At 45.4% G+C, this 18968-nt stretch overlaps 1 protein-coding gene across 1 annotated transcript in view; it reads right to left on the reverse strand.

Moving 5' to 3' along the window:
• IQUB (IQ motif and ubiquitin domain containing) overlaps nucleotides 1-18968 on the reverse strand; it is a 548499-nt gene that overhangs the window by 158483 nt on the left and 371048 nt on the right. Inside the window, exon 8 of the mRNA XM_069629104.1 lies at nucleotides 2378-2553. Within this exon, the coding sequence (XP_069485205.1) occupies nucleotides 2378-2553 (176 nt within the window). The remainder of the gene's footprint in view (nucleotides 1-2377; nucleotides 2554-18968) is intronic.

The raw sequence follows: 18968 nt of genomic DNA on the forward strand, positions 1-18968 counted from the left end.
TGAAATGTTACATGGAGCTGTCCAGTGCTTAAATTACAGCACTGGACAGCTCCATGTAACGTTTCAAAGTTACAAAAAAAAGCATTGAAATACCAATATACCCAAAAACTCCATCTAACGTTTCAAAAGCATTGAAATGCTACTTTTAACATGTAAAAGTGCATTTCAATTGAAACCAGCCGAAAGAAATTCACTTTGCATGTTAAATATAGGCTGTGTCAGCTTTTTCTTTCGAAACTTTGTTTTCGAAATTAACACTATAAACCCTCGTCATTTGCGCTCGAGGGAGCGATTATGGGTTTTGAAAGCCTTCAGCTGTGGGGTGACCATATGGGGGGTGGCAGTGGAGCAGGAGGGGGTGAGAGGGAGGAAGGAGTCTTTAAGCCAAGAGTCAAAGGATTCGATAGGCATGGTTCTATTTGTGGCCGGGAGTGTGCGTAGCAGGGCTTCAGCCAGGTCAGGCTGTACATTGTTAGGACTCATTGCGAGTGACCATCACTACTCCTTGCCTCTTCCTCATCCCAGTTGTTGACATACTGTTCCTCGTGTGACATTGGGGAATATCTGAAGTAGACCTGGCAAGTGGTTGAGGGAGGGTGTTACACTATGCCATCAGGGCATGAGGAATGGAGAAAACATTGCTAAAAGGAAATGGGGGTATGTGACTTTCTCCAATGATGTGTAATATCCCCAGGGGCCGCCTCCCCCATGTGGTCCTTCCTCATATAGCCACCCGCAGGGTCAGGATCAAGTAGCGCCTGCCGTTCCCTGGCCACATGGGGAGAAGCTACCTCTGGAAAAGGAGGGATGACGTCAGATGCATCATAAGAGCAAAAATGGAGAATTTGCCAATATATTCACTCTCTGAGCTCCAAATGTACACAAATCCTTGATACGGCCATATTTACACCATCAGCAGAAAACCAAGCCCTCTTGCCCACCTGATACACAATAGTACACATATTTAGATATTATTGCTATTAGCTATTGAAGACGATCTTGCAGTCATGCATAGTAAATGTTTCACACAAAAATATACAGCAGATTTATTCTGATAAGGTATGGTAAGGAATATGGTAAGCAAGACAAGAACATACAATCCATAACATTACAGCATACACTAGAAATGTAACATCTCCTCTGGGCATTCACACGTGACACATTCCACCCAGAACAACCCAGTAATGCTATCACTCTAAATGTATGTAAGTCAAAAGTTGTGTATTGGTTTGTGGCACGAAGCGTTGTTCCTTATACAGTCCCACACCGTTTCACCAATCTGCACCACATTTTGCATAGATACCTGTTAGGAACATCTGACATTACTAGCTACATGACATTTGGACACCCCACCCCTTTCTCTGGATTTGGGCAAAAGTTAAAATGCGTTTGTGGCCAGCCGACGAAGCCGTAAACCATGTTCACCGGGAAGGGAAACAAAAAATGTACAAAAGGCAAATGGACCTGAGAAGGGAAGCATTCCAGAAGTTTCGAAATTTTTGCACATCAGGTGAAATCACTTTTCCATAGGATTTGTACAAGATGGTGCTTGCAAACCAAGCCATAAACCATGTGCTTGCCACCGGACTTGTAAAGTTTTACCAGCGCCTGACTTCCCAGTGCCACCGGGAGATTACAAGTCCGGTAGCCCGGGAAGTCAGGCACCGGTAAAATGTTACTCCCCATAGGACTCGATGGGAGTGGGGACTCGGAAGCGCCGGCACCGTTGCTAACGATGCCGGCGCTTCCGTGAATGGTCTGCCTATCATGGCCGCTGCACCCGCCAGTGTCAGACCTGTCGAGCGCAGCGGCCCCAGCAGGCAAACTCGTAGTTTGCCGTTCCGGAAACAAGGGTGGCGGAGAGCTTACCGGCACCCTTGTTTCCGGACCGGCAAACTTGTAATGAGGCCCAATATAAAATGTTAAACTTTCAGAGGAGGTCAGAGGAGGTCAGAGGGGCACAAAGGATAGCAAAGGAGAGGTGTAGCATGGCAAACGTGGCTGCAGCTTGCAAAGAAACAGACCCCAGCAGCTAGACGCTGCTTGCAATGTGAATGATTAAAATACGAAGGAGACCTACTGTGCTCTCGGCACATGTCCTGCTCCATTGAAAACCAAGTAGATGGTTGAACAGCAGGCCACACAAAGGCAAACTTTACAGAAGGCAGTGGCGTTGCACCTCAACTCTGTTTGTTATTAGCAGCTGAACAGGCATTTTGAATATTAAACGGTTAACTGCAAGAAAGAATGCCAATTCACAGCCACAGTAAAATTATAAAACAAATCGTATGATAATCGGAGGAAAATTCATTTTTGTGCCTTGATTTAAATTATTTTTGATTCTTTAAGGTGCAGTGAGAATGTATCGCTTGCTAACCTTATCCAGAAAAGACTGTATTGCTTCTTTGTGGTTTTCCACATTTGCATCCAGTTTGTATCTTTCAATGGAAGCAATCAGCTGAGTCTCCTGCTCCAGAAGGGCACACAAGGCTGCTTTGCGTTCAGCTCCAGTCAACGTGTTGTTAATCCGTTCGACCTCTTCCAGCCTCCACACTAACACAGACAATGAAAGGTACATTGCAGGTCATACCATGGCACAATGATTTTGCAATACGCAGCTACATAACTTAGTGCTTCTCAGATTGCAAAAGCTGATAATCAGACACTTAATTCATAGTACATAGGAACGGCTCAACTGAGCGTATCAAAGAGCAGTTACAACATGAAAACTAATGGAAATCAAAAGTTAACATACAATGATAAAATTGGTGCTTTTATTGGAGATATATGTTTGGGTTAAACTTTCTAAGCCACTATGAATACCATCTGCTAGACTGCTTGTCTGACCCATCACAAAAGGGGACCAACTTTGTGCAAATCTGTCAAACACACGCTTAAAAGCAGCAGTTTTGTGAGGACACAAAAGCATTGTCAGGCAAACCTAGAACCGTCGTTTCTTGTCACAGAATAATAGCAGCAGAGAAGTCTGAACTTTTTAAGGTGGGGTTTGAGGGTAGTGCACTGGCAGAGTATGCCCACCAAGGCATATTTATCAAACGGGGACTATCAAGGACATTGTAAAAATATTTTCTAAGTATAATTAAACAATATGAACTCAGGAGTAGGGCTTTACCAGCCGGAATCATCCAGGCACCCCCACCCCTTTGAGGTACATATTGTAGGAGATATTTATGCAGAAACCATCGATGCAGGGAATTCTGTCCCTCCCCAATCAAAAGCGCCACACTAATATTCCTTTTCGACTCAATCTAGCCCGGTCTGTGATTCACATAGAACCATAAAGGTTCCTCATCCTTTAGCAATAGGTAAGCTAAGAACCAGGAAAAAAATTAATATTTTACAAAATCACAAATTACACCACCTCACTCCGTGGCCCAGATGCTTTTCTTCCCCAACAATCTCTTTTTACGCAAATTGAAAACACTAGTTCTGGATAACACAGATCACAGACTATTTAACCCCACAACAGGTACAGCCAAAATACTTTGCATGAAGTTCACTTTTAATAACATGTAGCACCTTGAAACATGATCAGATCATGTACTTACCAATACACTTTACATGACTTTTAATTTAAATAACATGCAATACTTTCCCATATAGCAAAAGCAGTTTCACACATGCAGCGGTCTGTATTTTTCCTCTCCCTGCGCGCTTGCAAATAAATGCTAGCAGTGTTGGAGCACAACTGACTTTTAAAAACAGCACACTTTTTAAAAATATATATATCCTTCTTCCTTCACCACAATGCCGTGATGAATCACTCTTCTAACAGGAGTCACTTTCCCACTCTCTGTAGAGAGTATGCTTTTCAGTAAGGGACTTCACTTTATTTAATTTTGGCAAGACACTTTTCTGCCCCAGACATTCCGTTTACATGCAGCACCCCTCTGCTCCAAGGCAGGGTCTGAGCAATGGTGAACAGTTGGGAATTTTCATTTGTTATGCATCTTAATCCTTCAGGGAATTTTGGAGTTGGCAATGAGAAACAGGAGTCCCCAATTACTTAAACAGAGCATATTTTTTATTCACACTGAAAGCGGCGTTGTTGATTTCGAATTTCAATAAAATCACCCTGTGTTAGTTGGCTATAGAGGAGTTAATTAAATTGTTATTAGTTACAGGGGTCTACTTTGTCTGTCCACCCAATCAATAATGGGAAGATTTTAAATCAAACAGATCCCCCACAAATCTTGGTTTGGTTGGGCAAGTTTACTGACATAGAATATCTGGGTTTCATCTCATAGTGAAAAGTCCTCACGGCATCTGGATATTCAGAGGAAACATTAGGACTTGGTAAGAGGCCTCTCCAGATTCAGTCAAGAATGGCCTCCATGCTGACTATACGCACTGGTTCACTGAAATTTACCAAAATGTCGACCACGTAACTGCGACAACACAGTTACGGCGACTTTGGTTAATTTCTTTTTACCGACTCACATTACTGCGCCCAAGCAGAGCGGGGATTGCAGGGGTGTCCCACGCTCTCCTTGGGCGCAGTGACAGGAGTTAGGGGTTGCGGGGGTGTCCCCAATTTACCACTCTGGTAAGCGAGGGACAAGAAAGTAAAAAAAAAAAAAAACACTCTGAGGTGTCAGCTCCAACCCCCGTAAGTGAGAGGAACTGATGTCGCAGGGTTAGTAGGGAGTCGGCGGCGCACACAGAAGTGTACCACCGTAAAGGTAAATAGGGTGGGGTGGGGGGTCATGTAGGGGAATGAGGGCTGAGGGACACAGGAAAAGTGATCTATCTGATCACAGCGCTGCGCCATAATTGGCGTTGACATTCTCGTCGGCGCAGCTACGGGCGGCGCAGTGATCACATATGTACCTGGTTATATCGTAAATGAATAAGGAGTGTTCTGTTTCATCTGAGGAGTGGCCATCTTCTATCATTGATTGAAAATTGTGGCAGAATATAAATGGATCAGAAATTAATTGTTCGCTGTCCTTGTAATGTGATTTTAACTCATGATATGGCCCACTTTCTGCTCTTTTGTCTGTCCTTTTACCAACTATGAAAAAGGTTTATAATACCAGTACTAAGGTCGTTAAATTGTAGGTTGTTAAAGAGGCATTGCAAAATATACTCTCTTTACTATCTAAAAAGTAACAGAGGCTGTTTACATGTTTTTAGAAGCATCAAAGCAGTCCCTTGGGGGTATGTTGCAAAAAAGATTGTGCATGTAGCGAGGTTTTATTATGGACTTTAAATGGAATCTTATTCTATAGTGATTTAACAATTCAATGCATTTTGTATTTTTTTTTTGGGAGGTAATGGTTGATTGGATGATCTTACAATGTCACAAAAAAATGTGCTCAGAGGGGCATTGGTGGGTAAAAAAATGATACTCTGCAATTGGAAGTCACATACTTTGCCACTGTTGTCTAACTGGATCTCTTTTTTTTTTAACTTCTGTTTATTAGGTTTACAATACAGCAGTTCTACATAGGATCAAACTAACATTGCAGTATTCATTTTCATTGTATTTTTAAGTTTTGTATGTTGTCTTTTATGGAGCTATGCTTTGAAATAAAGGGATCTAAAAAAGAATGGCCTCCAGCATGAATCCATTTATTTGCTCTTCCTTATTTAAATCCCAGCTTCTGTCTCTGTTCCTGGCTAACTCCAAATCCTGTCTCCGAGGCAATGTTATTCTTCCAGCAATTTTGCAGTAATCCCGATTAGATGAAATCAGGCAGTTCTCCCCAATACCCGTTGTGCAACACCTTATAAAATCTAAATCACATTAACAATTATTAAAATGAGGATGTGCCTGCGTATTGGCTCTTGATTTGGATTGGACCTCCAGTGCTCTCCCCTTTTCTATGACTCGTCCCTTTTAGTTAGTGGACATTATCCCTGTAAATGTATGACTCCACCCATCTGGATAGCATTTTCGAACATTTCAGTTTTGCACTTAAAAAAACTACAACGTGGCGAATATTTAATTTATAGTTAAGCATAACAATATATATATATGCCTGACACGATCTGCCCAAGCAAAGCCTAATGAAACGTCTATCATTTCGGCACGATGTTGCAGGTACAAATGAGGGATTTTTTGATTTATTCAACAATTGTAACAGTTATCAACCTAAAATTTCTATACAGCTATCTAATTTAATAAGTTATCATCTCCTAGAATCTCTGCTTCGGGATATTTTCTGCAGAGCTAGAAACACATTTTAGGTTGTAGCTTGCATTCCCAAGGTCACATTTTGAGGAGAGTTAAATCAACAAGTATGCCTTTTTATAAGCCTTACAATGGTATTCATCCCATTATTGTGCAATGTATGGTCCCTGAGAACATGAACAAAGTAATATCCTGCAAACACTCCTATGGCAATCATTGACATGCATATGTTTCCTTCTATTTCACATTATGTTTGGTTTCTTCAAACTGAACATGTGATCTGGCCATCGGTTCCTTTGTTGATTTTGCCTGCAATTAATCCATTAACATTCTTTCCTTTTCTCCCAGGGCTATCTGGATAATGGATCATCTGTTACTTATCTCAGAGAGCAGAAAGGCAACCTCCACCTCCATGCTCATGGGTCATTTTCTGTACCATCACTTGTCAGTTAGGTTTTGGTCCACACCACAAATCAAATGTATATCCATATATTTTTAAGAGTTCAACCAATTAGGGCTGCCTTCATTTACCCAGTTGCTGGCCCAAACCCACCATAAATTCCTTTTTGGTCACTGCTGTGGCTTCAAAAAGATGTTTTAGATAAATAGAAGATTGGGGGGGAAGGTCACTGTTTGAATGTTCTGAACAGAAACAGGAGCCGATTCTCCTGACCAGAAATAGGTGATTTTAAATGTCACCATTTCTTTTACAAATGAGGCCTTTTAATATGTTGCATCATGCCTTCAATGTTCATCTTTACATCCTAACATATATTCACTTGACTCTAGCAATGGACATTAGTTTTCCCATGTGTTCATTGTTCTAAGCTGCACGCGCACACCTTTCCATGGTAACTACTTTTGTAAAGTTACCCTTTATTCTTTGATCTCTAGGTCAGCAAGGCAGCACTTTAGACATCAGTCACATGTGATGGAAAGTAGTTTAAGGCCTTTGGCCTAGTCATTCAAATGCAAGGCCCATTTAATTTTATTTCTCTTGAAACAACATTTTGATATGGCAGTTGAGAATGAAATGCTACCCTTTCAGTTTGGCAGTCATTTCTGTGCATGCATGTTTAGGCCCAACATGGCCAAATGCAGTTTCCATTTTGTCTGAGGGTTGTTTTGAACCCCACAATATAGTTATTAGCACCCCGGCCTGCTACTGGCTTCTTTCTTTAAAAGGGGGTTCAGCTTTGTGCAGCCCACACAAGCAGAAATCCCTTAAAAAACTCAAAAGATGACTGCAATGCACATGAAGAAGTAGTCTCGTTTCTATTAATGGCAGCAGCAGGGATAACAATGCAAGTTAAGTGCGGGGAGAGCATAGTACATGGGTGCTGGTGTATATGGGGTAAGAAGAGCTTGTGCAGGGGCATGGGACCTAGTGGAGACCAGTGCAGTGGGGAGAGGCACCAATTGCCTGCCTGGAATGCATGCTTTAACATATTGTAAAATCCTTGTTCCTGATTGGCTGGCACCACTCTCCCAGGTGCTCAGCTGAGCAGGGAAGGAGAAGCTAGTTTAGAAGCTGCTCGAGCCAATCATGGAGTCAACAACGTCCAGTCACTTGGAGTATTTTCTCTGGAATTTGTATTCCTAAAAATGATTTTGTTTCCTTTTTTCCTATTTTCCCTTGTTCCTTTCATTTTAAGATGGTATGTTTAACCAGATGGAGGCCATTTTAAAATTTTGATGGTCTCCTGTGAGCAAATGCGATGCACTAAAGACTTTGCTTTATGGAAAATATTATAGTACAGGACATAAAATAAAACCCCCTCCAGCAGCGAATGGCAAATATAAAAATTTGTGGAAAACTGAAGGGGCACTTAGGTTCATATAAACACCACAATATTAGCAACACCCCAGAATCATTTCAACAAAATCTTATATAAACCCCATTTTCAGAACCAAAACATGATTCTCTGTTGTGGCCGCTCCAGCAATTTCATGTTCATGTTTAAATTTAATAATTGTATTTCGTACAGTGCTTCATGTGGACGTGATTCAACTCAGAGCACTAAATAGTAGGATGGAAGGATGAGGGAAGGGTGGTTAGCAAACATAAGTTTCAAATCATGCTTTGTTGCTGCATTCTATAAATGATAAATGTCCAGTACAGGTTGTAGAGGTAAAGTGCTGATGGACTACAGCTCCAAGCCCAGGCTAATGTCACAATAGCCTTACCAGCCTGGGTCATGCAGTCCAGAAGCATTGAATGCTTTTTCGCAACGTGGCCTTTTTTTGCTTTTTGGCATTTTCACAAGGTTCAACAGTGGAAACGGAGGAAATCTCTCTTAACAGTGTGTACATTCTTGGAATTTATGTATGCAGCAGCTGACATCTCGGAGACTGTTACAGTGCTACAACTGATCACTCTGGAGCTGCATGATTTGGATTCATTTGGTTGCGGTTTTGAGGACACCCACAGAGTGCACTTCGTGGAGTGTGTCGGTTATTTCACACAAATTCTCCTTACCTGGAAATGGATCATTTGGACCTGATGAAGGCAGTGGGCCTCATTCCGGGTTTGGAGCTAACCATGGAGTAATTAGCTCCATGGTTGCCTCCGAAACTGTCCCAAATCCGGCATGGTGAATGGAGTAATTACCGGTCCATTCCAGGGTTGGAGAGACCAGTAATTCCCCATTCACCTTTTGCCCTTCCCCATTTCTGCCCCATAGGGCTCAAAGGGAATGGGGAAGGAGGTAATTACGGCACCGTAAATTACGGTACCGTAATTACCTCCGAAGTACCTTTGCGGGTCCCGTACTTAACTCCTGCTAAAAGCAGGAGGTAAGGAAGGACCCGCAAAGGGACCTCAGAATACAGAGGTAAGGGATTACCGGCATCAGCACCCTTACCGGTGCCGGTAATTCCTTACCTCCAACCTCGGAATGACCCCCAGTGTCTTTGGGAGTAATAACACTGTAGCCGAAACACGAGTTGGCCAGCAAATTACCACATTTGCTTTTATTTTGTTGCATTTTTGACTAGTTTGTGCCCAGTGGGCTTTAAAGCTTCTTTGCCACCACAGGCTTGTACAATTCTGGTTTTGTCTTTTTTGTTCATTTAAAAAAGTATAGAAAATATTCCCTTTGTGTGTGCATAGTTGTGTTTCATTTGGTTTCACCTTTGATATATGCATGCTTCATTGTTTGGGTATGATTGATGTGTGGGTTATGTTTGAGTAGGGTTGTGTGTATGATTACGCCACTTCACCTTTTTTAGTGCCCGTTTTAGCGTCTTTTGGATTCTTGACTTTTGTGTCAATAAATCTTTTTATATTGTTTTTGCCTCTGACTGTTAAAAATATACACACAGGACCTTTTTTCTTCTTTTTATTTTCTTCAATGTCGCAATAGTGCATTTTGTGAGTGTCTTCCAAGTTGGTCTCTGGAGTGTCGTGGTGGGAGACAGGCTGGTAAGTACCTACATGACTTCTTAAAAGGCCAAAGGACGGTTTCCAGAAGAAGAGAGGTTTACAAGACTTTCCTAAACTGTAGGTGGAACGATTGGTGTCTGAGGTTCCCTGGTACGTAATTCAAGGGTTTTTGCGTCAATCAACCCCAACACCCTTTCCTTGCGTCTGTATCGTCAAAGGCATCGGCTCATAAAGAGGACGATGGCACATCTCCTAATCTAGTGGCACGTCCAGGGAAGGCAACTTAGCCAGTAGACAAACTCCTCTATCACCTGAACAAACCTGTCTAAACACACACACTGTTCCATAGCCACCAAAGAAAACCAATCCAAGAAATTACCTAATACAAAAATGTGGGGGTTCCAAAATAAACGTGGCCCAGAAGTGTGTTAAGAATTTATTTAACTTCATCAGGATGGGGGTGGATATAAACACCTATGGGGGCCAGTATTTGTTTTGTTTTCTGAGAACAATCGAAGCAAATGGTGTCAGAATGGGGTAAACAATGAGCAGATATGTGTCATACTCTAATAGTGATACTGGTCTCCCTCAGGTTCTCCAATCTAATACACAGTCACAGGGATATAGTGCCCATCGCACATCTTTGCTCCAATCTCCAAATAGGAAGGGATTTGGATAGATGCCTAGTTGGTCTCTCAGATCTCGCCCCTTGTTACCAAATACAAGATATGGTAACCTGCACGCTTAAGAGATATAATGCTCTTCCCACTCTTGTCAGGGGACTCTAGGTCTTTTGGCTGTCCCTAGCCATGCTGTGTCTCCAGGTTCTTGGGTATACCAAGGTCTTTCAGCGTCAGCGGGCACCGGCTCTTCAGATGGTCCCTTAGATGCCACCAGCTCATCAGCCAGCACTATTATTACATCTCCCTAAAAACTCTTCATCTTGCTCCAACGCTTACAAAATATACCTGCAGTGTTGCTTCCACTCTTCCAGAGTAGGGAAACAGCTAATTGTATCCTCACTGAGCTAGGTGCCAGGTCTCTGATTGGTTATTTATTTGTTTATTTTTGCATTCATAAAGCGCTCTAAGCCTGGGGGCATCAAGGTGCTGTTTACATATGACAGAAGCAAACGTGATTACATACAAGGCAGAGTACATGGAGCAGTGGTTGGTTCAGTGATGGGGTATGTTGCGGGAGAAGAGTAAGGACTTGAGGTGTTTCCGGAATGGCCAGTAAGATTGTTCAGATCTCAGTGACAAGGGTAAGGAGTTCCAGATCGTGGATGCTGTGACCGGGAAGTATAGTGAGTTGACTGAGAGTAGGTGGCACGTCTGAGTCTTTATGAATAAGGTTTGGTACGTTTTTGCAAGAGGTACCTCGGCCATGTTAGCGAGGCATTTGTGCATAATAGGTAGGGTTTTGAACATGATGCGCTTGTGGATAGGTAGCCAATGTGATATTTTTCTTGCAGCTGCGAGATGCCCACGCTTTGGGATGTTAAGTGCAACCCTCAGGGCATTGTTTTGGATGATTTGAAGGGCGGGGACATCACCCCTGACCATCCAGGAGTTCTGGCTGGCCTGCGTTTCAGCTTTTCCCTCCAGGAAGGGACTGGGGACCTTGCCGGGGCTCACTGGGACCACCACTGGACTTGGGATCGGTCTACCCACATGAGAAACAGGTGCTCAAGGCTGGAGACATCACCCTTGACCGTCCTGGAATTCTGGCTGGCCTGAGTTACAGCTTTTCTCTCCACTGGGACCACCGCTGGACTTGGGGATGGTCGACACACATGGGAACCAGGCGCCGAAGGCCGGAGACATCACCCCAGTTCTGGATGGCCTGCGTTGCAGGTTGTCCCTCCAGGGAGGGATGGGAACCCTGCCGGGGCTCCCTGGGACTGCCGCTGAACTTGGGGGCAGTCGACCAACAAGGGAGACAGGTGCCCAAGCCCAGAGGCAGCACCCCCAGCTGTTCCGGAGCTATGGCTGACCTGCGTTACAGCTTTTGTCTCCAGGGAAGGATGGGCACACTGCCAGGGCTCACTGGGAGCACCGCTGGACTGGAGGATGGTCGCTCAACATGGGCGACAGACGCCAAAGCCCGGGGACATTACCCCCGATCATTCAGGATTCTGGATGGTCTGCTTTACTGGTTTTCCCTCCAGGGAGGGATGGGGACCTATTCCGGGGCTCCCGGGGACCGTTGTTGAACTTGGGGATGGTCGACCAACAAGGAGGCAGGCACCCAAGGCCCGTGCATCACTCCCAAAGTGGGAGACAGGCACCCAGGCTACTATGAGAGGCAAACTGATAAGCCGTGCCTGCCATATGCAGAAGGTAGGGTTGCCTGAGATAAGAAATTTGGAAATTGATCTGGCGGCTCTCCAACGTAAATATGGATGACCTTTTTCAAATATAAGACTTACCAAAACAGACTCATGAAAGTAGAATGGCTTTAGACGTAGAGGTTTCACTAGCTATTTTGCTATTACAAATTGGTAAATAACCAATGGTGCCTGGATCATTTCTCTTCCTACAGCAGCCTGTTTCTACTCCTGGAGGCTGCACCTGTGGGGATTTCGCTCCATGATCAGAGGTAGGGCGGTGCCTTTTAAACGCGCATCCTCATCCATTTCCTTCCTCACTCCCTGCGGTGTAGTGAGATTCAAAGAACATCAATAATTTGAAAACCTACAAAGCCTTATTTAAGAAGTTGTAAATGCACCCTCTCTGACTCCTTCACGAGCGATGTGGTGCCCGCATAGCCTTTTGGCCGTTGTTGTCCTCCTTGGTGCCCTGGGGCTTTCCCCCCATTCTTAGTTGCTGAGGCACGGCAACTCCAAGATGGCCGTGCCTTTTTCCATCAAGGCTGTGCCTTGGCTGTGAGCACACTCTTTCGCTGTTTCTCATTCATTGCAGCCTATCGGGGACCGGCAGGCTTAGCCGGCCCCCTCACCAAAGGCCCACTTCCTAAGGCCTCTGTATGCTCCCTGTCCGCTGTCTGAATGTATCTGGGTGTAACCCTGTACCTACCTGCCCCCTGCTGTATGTATGTGCCTGAACTCTGTACCTAGCTGCCCCTCTGCTGGATGTATGTGCCTGTGGGTCAGAACTCTGTACCTAGCTGCCCCCTGCTGTACGTATATGCCTGTGTGTCTGGACTCTGTACCTAGCTGCCCCTGTGCTGTATGTATGGGCCTGTGTGTCTGAACTCTGTACCTACCTGCCCCCGGCTGTATGTATGTGCCCGAACTCTGTACCTAGATTCCCCCCTGCTGTAAGTATGTGCCTGTGTGTCTGAACTCTGTAGCTAGCTGCCCCCCTGCTGTATGTATGGGTCTGTGTGTTTGAACTCTGTACCTAACTGTCCCCCCTGTGCCCACTTGTCTTTGCTGCATCTTTGTGTCACAGCTGCCCTGCAACATGGGGTTAGGCTCCTCGAATGTGCCCACTTGATGTGACTTTCTGCATCTGTCTCGCAGCCGCCCTGCAACATGGGATGAGCCTTCTCGAATGTGCCCACTTGATTTGACTTTCTGCATCTGTCTTGCAGCCGCCCTGCAACATGGAGCGAGGCTCCTTCAATGTGCCCACCTGGACCCTACTGCAACCTGTGACGTAGCCGCCTTGCAACATGGGGCTAGGCTACTTCACTGTGCCCACCTGAACTCTATTGCTTTTTTGTTATATAACTTCCTTCGGTTTGTCCCTGCCTATAACCGTATGCCAGTAACTACCTTCACGTCATTGCACTTTATGATGTAACTTCTTGCTCATTCTGTCCTGAAACAATAAGCACTGTAACCAACTTCTTAAGCATAAGCGCCTAGATACCTCTGGCTTTGGTGCACCAAATAAATAAATAAACAAACAAATAAATATATAAATATATCTCCAGGGTTAGATGGTCTGCTAATGGTTGACCAACAAGGGAGACAGGTGCCCAAGCCTGAAGGCAGCAGCCCCAGCCAACCCGGAGCTCTGTCTGGCCTATGATACAGTGTTTCCCTCCAGGGAGGGATGGGGACCCGACCGGGGCACCCTGGGACTGCTGCTGAACTTGGGGACGGTCGACCAACAAGGGAGACAGGCCCCCAAGGCCTGGGACGTCACCCCCAACATGGGAGACAGGCGCCCATGCTACTATGAGAGGCAAATTGATGAGCCATGCCTGCCATACGCAGAAGGTAGGGTTGCCTGAGATAAGAAATTTGGAAATTGATCTGGCGGCTCTAAAACGTAAATATGTCATATCTGGTGGTCGGGAGGACCAATTAGCAATGCAGGAGGTTTCAGATTCCTTGCAGAATGTAGTTAATGACCAAATGGAGAATAGTCTTTTTTTTAATCAGAAACAAAAATATTTGTAAGGAAGAGATACGTGTGGTATATTGCGGGCGAACAAACTTAAGAACATGACAGAAAGTGCAGTGATCAAAGGTGTAGTAAATGATAGGGGGGTTCTTGTTGTGAAGAATTTGGAACTATCTGAGTGTTTCCACACCTTTTATGAGAATTTCGTTGAAGAGAAGAGTTCACCACAAGACCAGGATATGGATGACCTTTTTCAAATGTTAGACTTACCAAAACGGACTCATGAAAGTAGAATAGCTTTAGACAAACAAGTTACTTACCAACTGGTAACGTTCTTTCGATTGGATGTTCCTCCAACATATTCCTCATCTTAGATGTATTCCATCCAGCTTTAGCTGCTTCGGAATAAAAATTCGGCAGAGGTTGCCATGCGTCGATGCCGTCGAGTCGATGGTCCCTCGAAGGCCTCCGTCGAGGGGGACGTCATCGGGTATATAAGTAGCACGCGCAGCGCCCGTTGGCCTCAGTTCTGTTTTTCCTCTTCACTTTCGATTTTGTACAGTGTAGATTGTGCCGGTAGACAGGTATCAACCTTGCGAGAGTTGAAGTGGCAATAACCCGGAATAATCTAGAGGGGTAGGCTGGGAGGGCGATGAGGAATACGTTGGAGGAACATCCAATCGAAAGAACATTACCAGTTGGTAAATTACTTGTTCTTCGAGTGGATGGTGTCCTCCAACGTATTCCTCATCTTAGATAGACTCCCAAAGCAGTATGGACAATTTCCTTTGGAGGAGGGGGTAGATTTTTTGATACCCTTAGATGGCTGAATATAGTACTGCTTTACCAAAATTCAGCTCCTTAGACTGGGAAGCATCCAGGCTATAGAATTTTGAAAAAGTATGCAGCGAAGACCAAGTTGCTGCTTCACAAATGGACCTTAACGGGACACCTCTTTGTAGGGCTGTCGAAGAGGTGATGCCTCTGGTGGAGTGAGCCCTTAAACCTTCTGGTGGGTCTTTTTGTGCTAATCTGTAGCATTCTGAAATGCAAAGAACAATCCAACCTGATATGGTTTGTTTTGACACCAACTGACCCAATTTCCTTCCGGTATAGCCAATGAACAGTTCATTGTCCACTATAAGGTTAGAAAGCCTAGAGAAGTAAAAGCTTAAAGCCCTTCTCGGGTCTAACCTGTGTAATCTTTCCTCCTCCTTACTAGGATGAGGTGGAGGACAGAATGCAGGTAGAACAGTTTTCTGATTTAAATGAAAATCAGACACAACCTTAGGTAAAAATGAGGGTTTAACCCTTAATACAACTCTGTCCCTATGGAACACAGTATAGGGTGGCCCAGAAGACAGTGCCTGCAATTCGCTCACTCTTCTTGCTGATGTTAAAACAACTAGGAAAGCAGTTTTCCATGTTAGTAATCTTAATGGGCAAGTGTGCAAAGGTTCAAAAGGGGCACATATTAAGAAGTTTAGAACCAGATTAAGATCCCAAATTGGTACCTGGAATGGGCAAGGAGGAAACACGTGAGTCCTTTTAAGAATTGTACTACTAAAGGAATTTTGAAATAGGTGCATTCCTTCGAGCGCTTGAAGATGGAAAGCGCTGCAAGATAACCTTTAATGGTTCCAACATTTAAACCTCTGTGTGCTAATGACAAGTGGAAGGACAGTACTTCCGGAATAGAGCATATAAAAGTATCAACATTCTTTTCTCTGCACCAGTTGCAAAACTTTTTCCAATGGCAATGGTATAGAAACTTGGTTGCTAGCCTTCCTGCCGAAAGCAACACCTCCATGACGTCATCTGGAAGGTCCCAATCCTTGTATCTCAGCCTCTCAGAAACTAAGCTTGAAGGTTGAGAATTTAGACCTCTAGATGGAGAACCTGGCCCTCCATCTGAGGAAGACGTACCGGGGGACAGATGGACATATCTAGAAGGTCCGGGTACCACGTTCTTCTGGCCCAATCCGGGGCAATTAGGATCACTGATGACCTGAGGAATGACGGGAATCAGAGGGAACTTGTACAATAGTGGGAAATTCCACTCCACCACAAACGCGTCCCCTAGGGCTCCTCTCGGGGGAAATTCCCTTGAGCAATACCTTTTGCACTTCCGGTTGATTCTGGTCTACTTGAGGGGTTCCCCAAAGGGCAAAGATCTCTTGAATTACTTCCTGAGCCAGTTCCCATTCTTGGGACACCGTGCTCTGCCTGCTTAGAGCATCTGCCGTCATAATCTCCTCCCCGGGAAGATGGACTGCCGTTAAGGAGATTTCTTCCTGAGTTGCCCAATACCAGAGCTGCATCGCCTCTCTGCACAGAGGTAGTGAGCCTACACCTCCTCTTTTGTTTAGATAATGCATGGCCACTGTGTTGTCCATCATTATCAAGACATTTTTTCCCCTGACAGAAGGTAGAAAAGCTTTCAGCGCTAGTCTGATTGCTCTCAGCTCTAAAAGGTTGATGTGTAGTTTGGACTCCAATGGAGACCAACGAACGCTGATTGTCAGATCGTTGGCATGAGCTCCCCACCCCATGAGTGAGGCGTCCGTCATCACTGTGATCCCCGGCCATGGTAGATTTTGGGCACTGGAATTTGGAAACCATCTGAAGAATGTCTTGAGCCCATGACTTGGGAGGCGAGCTCTTTCCCAAGGATGTGTCTAATACAGCTCCTATGTATTGGAGCTGTTGGGAAGGTGTCATTTGTGACTTCTTGAAATTGAGGGGGAAGCCCAGCTTGTGGAGGAGGTGGTAGGTGACTTTCAGATGATCCAGTGCTTGTTCGGCGGAACGTGCCCTGATCAACCAATCATCCAGGTAGGGGTAGATGTGAATCCCCCCTCTCCTAAGGTGCACTGCCACTACAACCATTAGCTTGGTGAAGACCCTCAGGGCGGAGGTCAATCCGAATGGCAGGACTCGAAACTGATAGTGTGAGTCGCCAACTACGAACCCCAGGTATTTTCTGTGCTTTAGATGAATCGGCACATGAAAATAAAAATCCTGGAGGTCCAATGACACCAACCAATCCTGGAGTTGAAGGGCCTGAAGCAGCTGAGAAAGGGTGACCATCTTGAACTTGTCCTTCCTGGGGAACTTGTTCAAGTTTCTCAAGTCCAAAATGGGTCTCAGTCCTCCGTCCTTTTTGGGAATCGAAAAATACGGGGAGTACCATCCCTTGTTCTTCTCCGCTGCAGGTACTGGCTCTATAGCACCTTTCTCCAGCAGGGTTAGAACTTCCTGCTGTAGGAGCGGGTCTGAAAACTTCAAAGGGTGTCTCCCTGGTGGATTGTTTTTAGGTTGCATCAGAAAAGGAAGGCAGTAACCATGGGCTATTATTTCTAGAGCCCAAACATCTGAAGTAATGGCTTGCCATTCTTGCGGATGCTGTGACAGCCTGCCTCCCACAGGTGTCTTGTGATGCAAGTCCTCAAAGTGGTTTTGTGGCAGTTTCTGCGGCCGCTGATGGCAAAGAGGCTGCAGCTGGAGCTGGCTTTGCACGTTTTGCTAGTCCACCACAAGTGGCCTTTCTCTGGCCCCTTTGACTGGCCATTCCTCTCACCTTTCCATATGAGGATTAGTAACGATAGGATCGTCCCCTCCAAGATTGTCCTGGCACACGAAAAGGCTGAGGTTGCCTAATAGCAGCCTCTAAAGACTTAGCAGCTGCTTTCAAGGTCTGCAACCTATCAAGGCTCTCGTCAGCCTTGCTGCCAAAAATGTGAGACCCGTCAAAAGGACATGTTCAGAAGGCGGTTCTGTACATCCGGTCCGAAACCTGACTTCTGTAAATACGCAAATCTGCGTATTCCTGTGCTAGTGCCCATGGACCTGCTCACACTATCCGCAGTGTCCAGTCCAGATTTAAGGGATTCCTGCATGACCTCCTTTCCATCTCTAACGATGGCTAGGAATCCTTCCCATTTCGTCCCCTTCTGGTATGTTCTCTGCCGCCATTGCAATGCACTTCCACAGAGTGTACGAAAACTTTGCCAAGGCACATGTGGAGTTGGCTAATTTTAACTCCATACTCCCAGCAGAATATACCTTTCGTGCCCAGCCATTCACACACTTATTGTCCCTGTCCGGAGGGATAGAAGGGTACGATAGTTTGTTAGAAGCTGTGGCTGCCTGTATGACCAGACTCTCGGGAGTGGGATGTTTGGACAGATAGCCGGGGCCGCTACTGGCAGGGTGGTATTTTGAGGTGAGGGATTTATTCACCGGAGGAACAGAATCCATAGTCTCCCAATTCTTGGCCACCCTACTTTGCAAGGCTACGTGAAAGGGTAGTATTGGGTCTTCAGTGGGACCATGGTCCAAAATATCTGTCAAATCATCCTGGATGAATTAGGTTGGTGGTCTAGCCCATCCAAAGTAATCTACCACCTTTGTCATTAGCTGACGGTATTATGGACTGGCATGCTCTCTTCGTTCTGGCCTGCCAAAGTCAATTTTCAGGAGATGTATCAATGCCACTTGCATTGTGTAATGATTCCACCAGGTCCCTCGTCCTGCTTTCTTCTGAAAGTAGGCATTCTGGGACATTTGGGGTGCCATATTCTAGCCCAAAGGGTACATTCTCCTCATCAGATCTTTCCTGTTCCTCAAAAATTGAGGTCACAGACTTGAAAAACTCCTTCCTAGGAAGAGGTTTGAAAACCTTTTCTGGGAGAGGTGGAGGAGGTGTATTAATGGGCCTTGAAGGCATTTCAGGTCTTGTAGCCTTCTCTTTCCCTTTTTCTGGCTGGCCTGGCTATGCTGGAGCCTTTGGCGTCGAGGGCTTCGGGGTCGACGTCGACAAAGGCGTTGATGGCGTCGAGGTAATAGTTGTCGTCGAAGGAGCCGGCTTTGAGGCCGTTGAGGCGCTCTTCGAAGATTTGCCCTTCGAGGTCCGTCGGGTCTCGGACGGCGTTGGTGATCTTGAGTGGTCGACTCGACTCGAGCGGTCTTTCTCGCTCAGCGTCCTGGAAGGTTCTCTATCCTTCCATTTTCGATCACCCGGGCTCAAGGGCGCGCGAGTGTCGGAGCGATGGCGCTCCCGGCCAGCTTCCGAAGAAGGTGCAGACCGAGGCTTCACTTTCTGAAA

Source organism: Ambystoma mexicanum, chromosome 12 (assembly GCF_040938575.1).
Source record: "Ambystoma mexicanum isolate Mex_15411 chromosome 12, UKY_AmexF1_1, whole genome shotgun sequence".
Lineage (NCBI taxonomy): Eukaryota > Metazoa > Chordata > Amphibia > Caudata > Ambystomatidae > Ambystoma > Ambystoma mexicanum.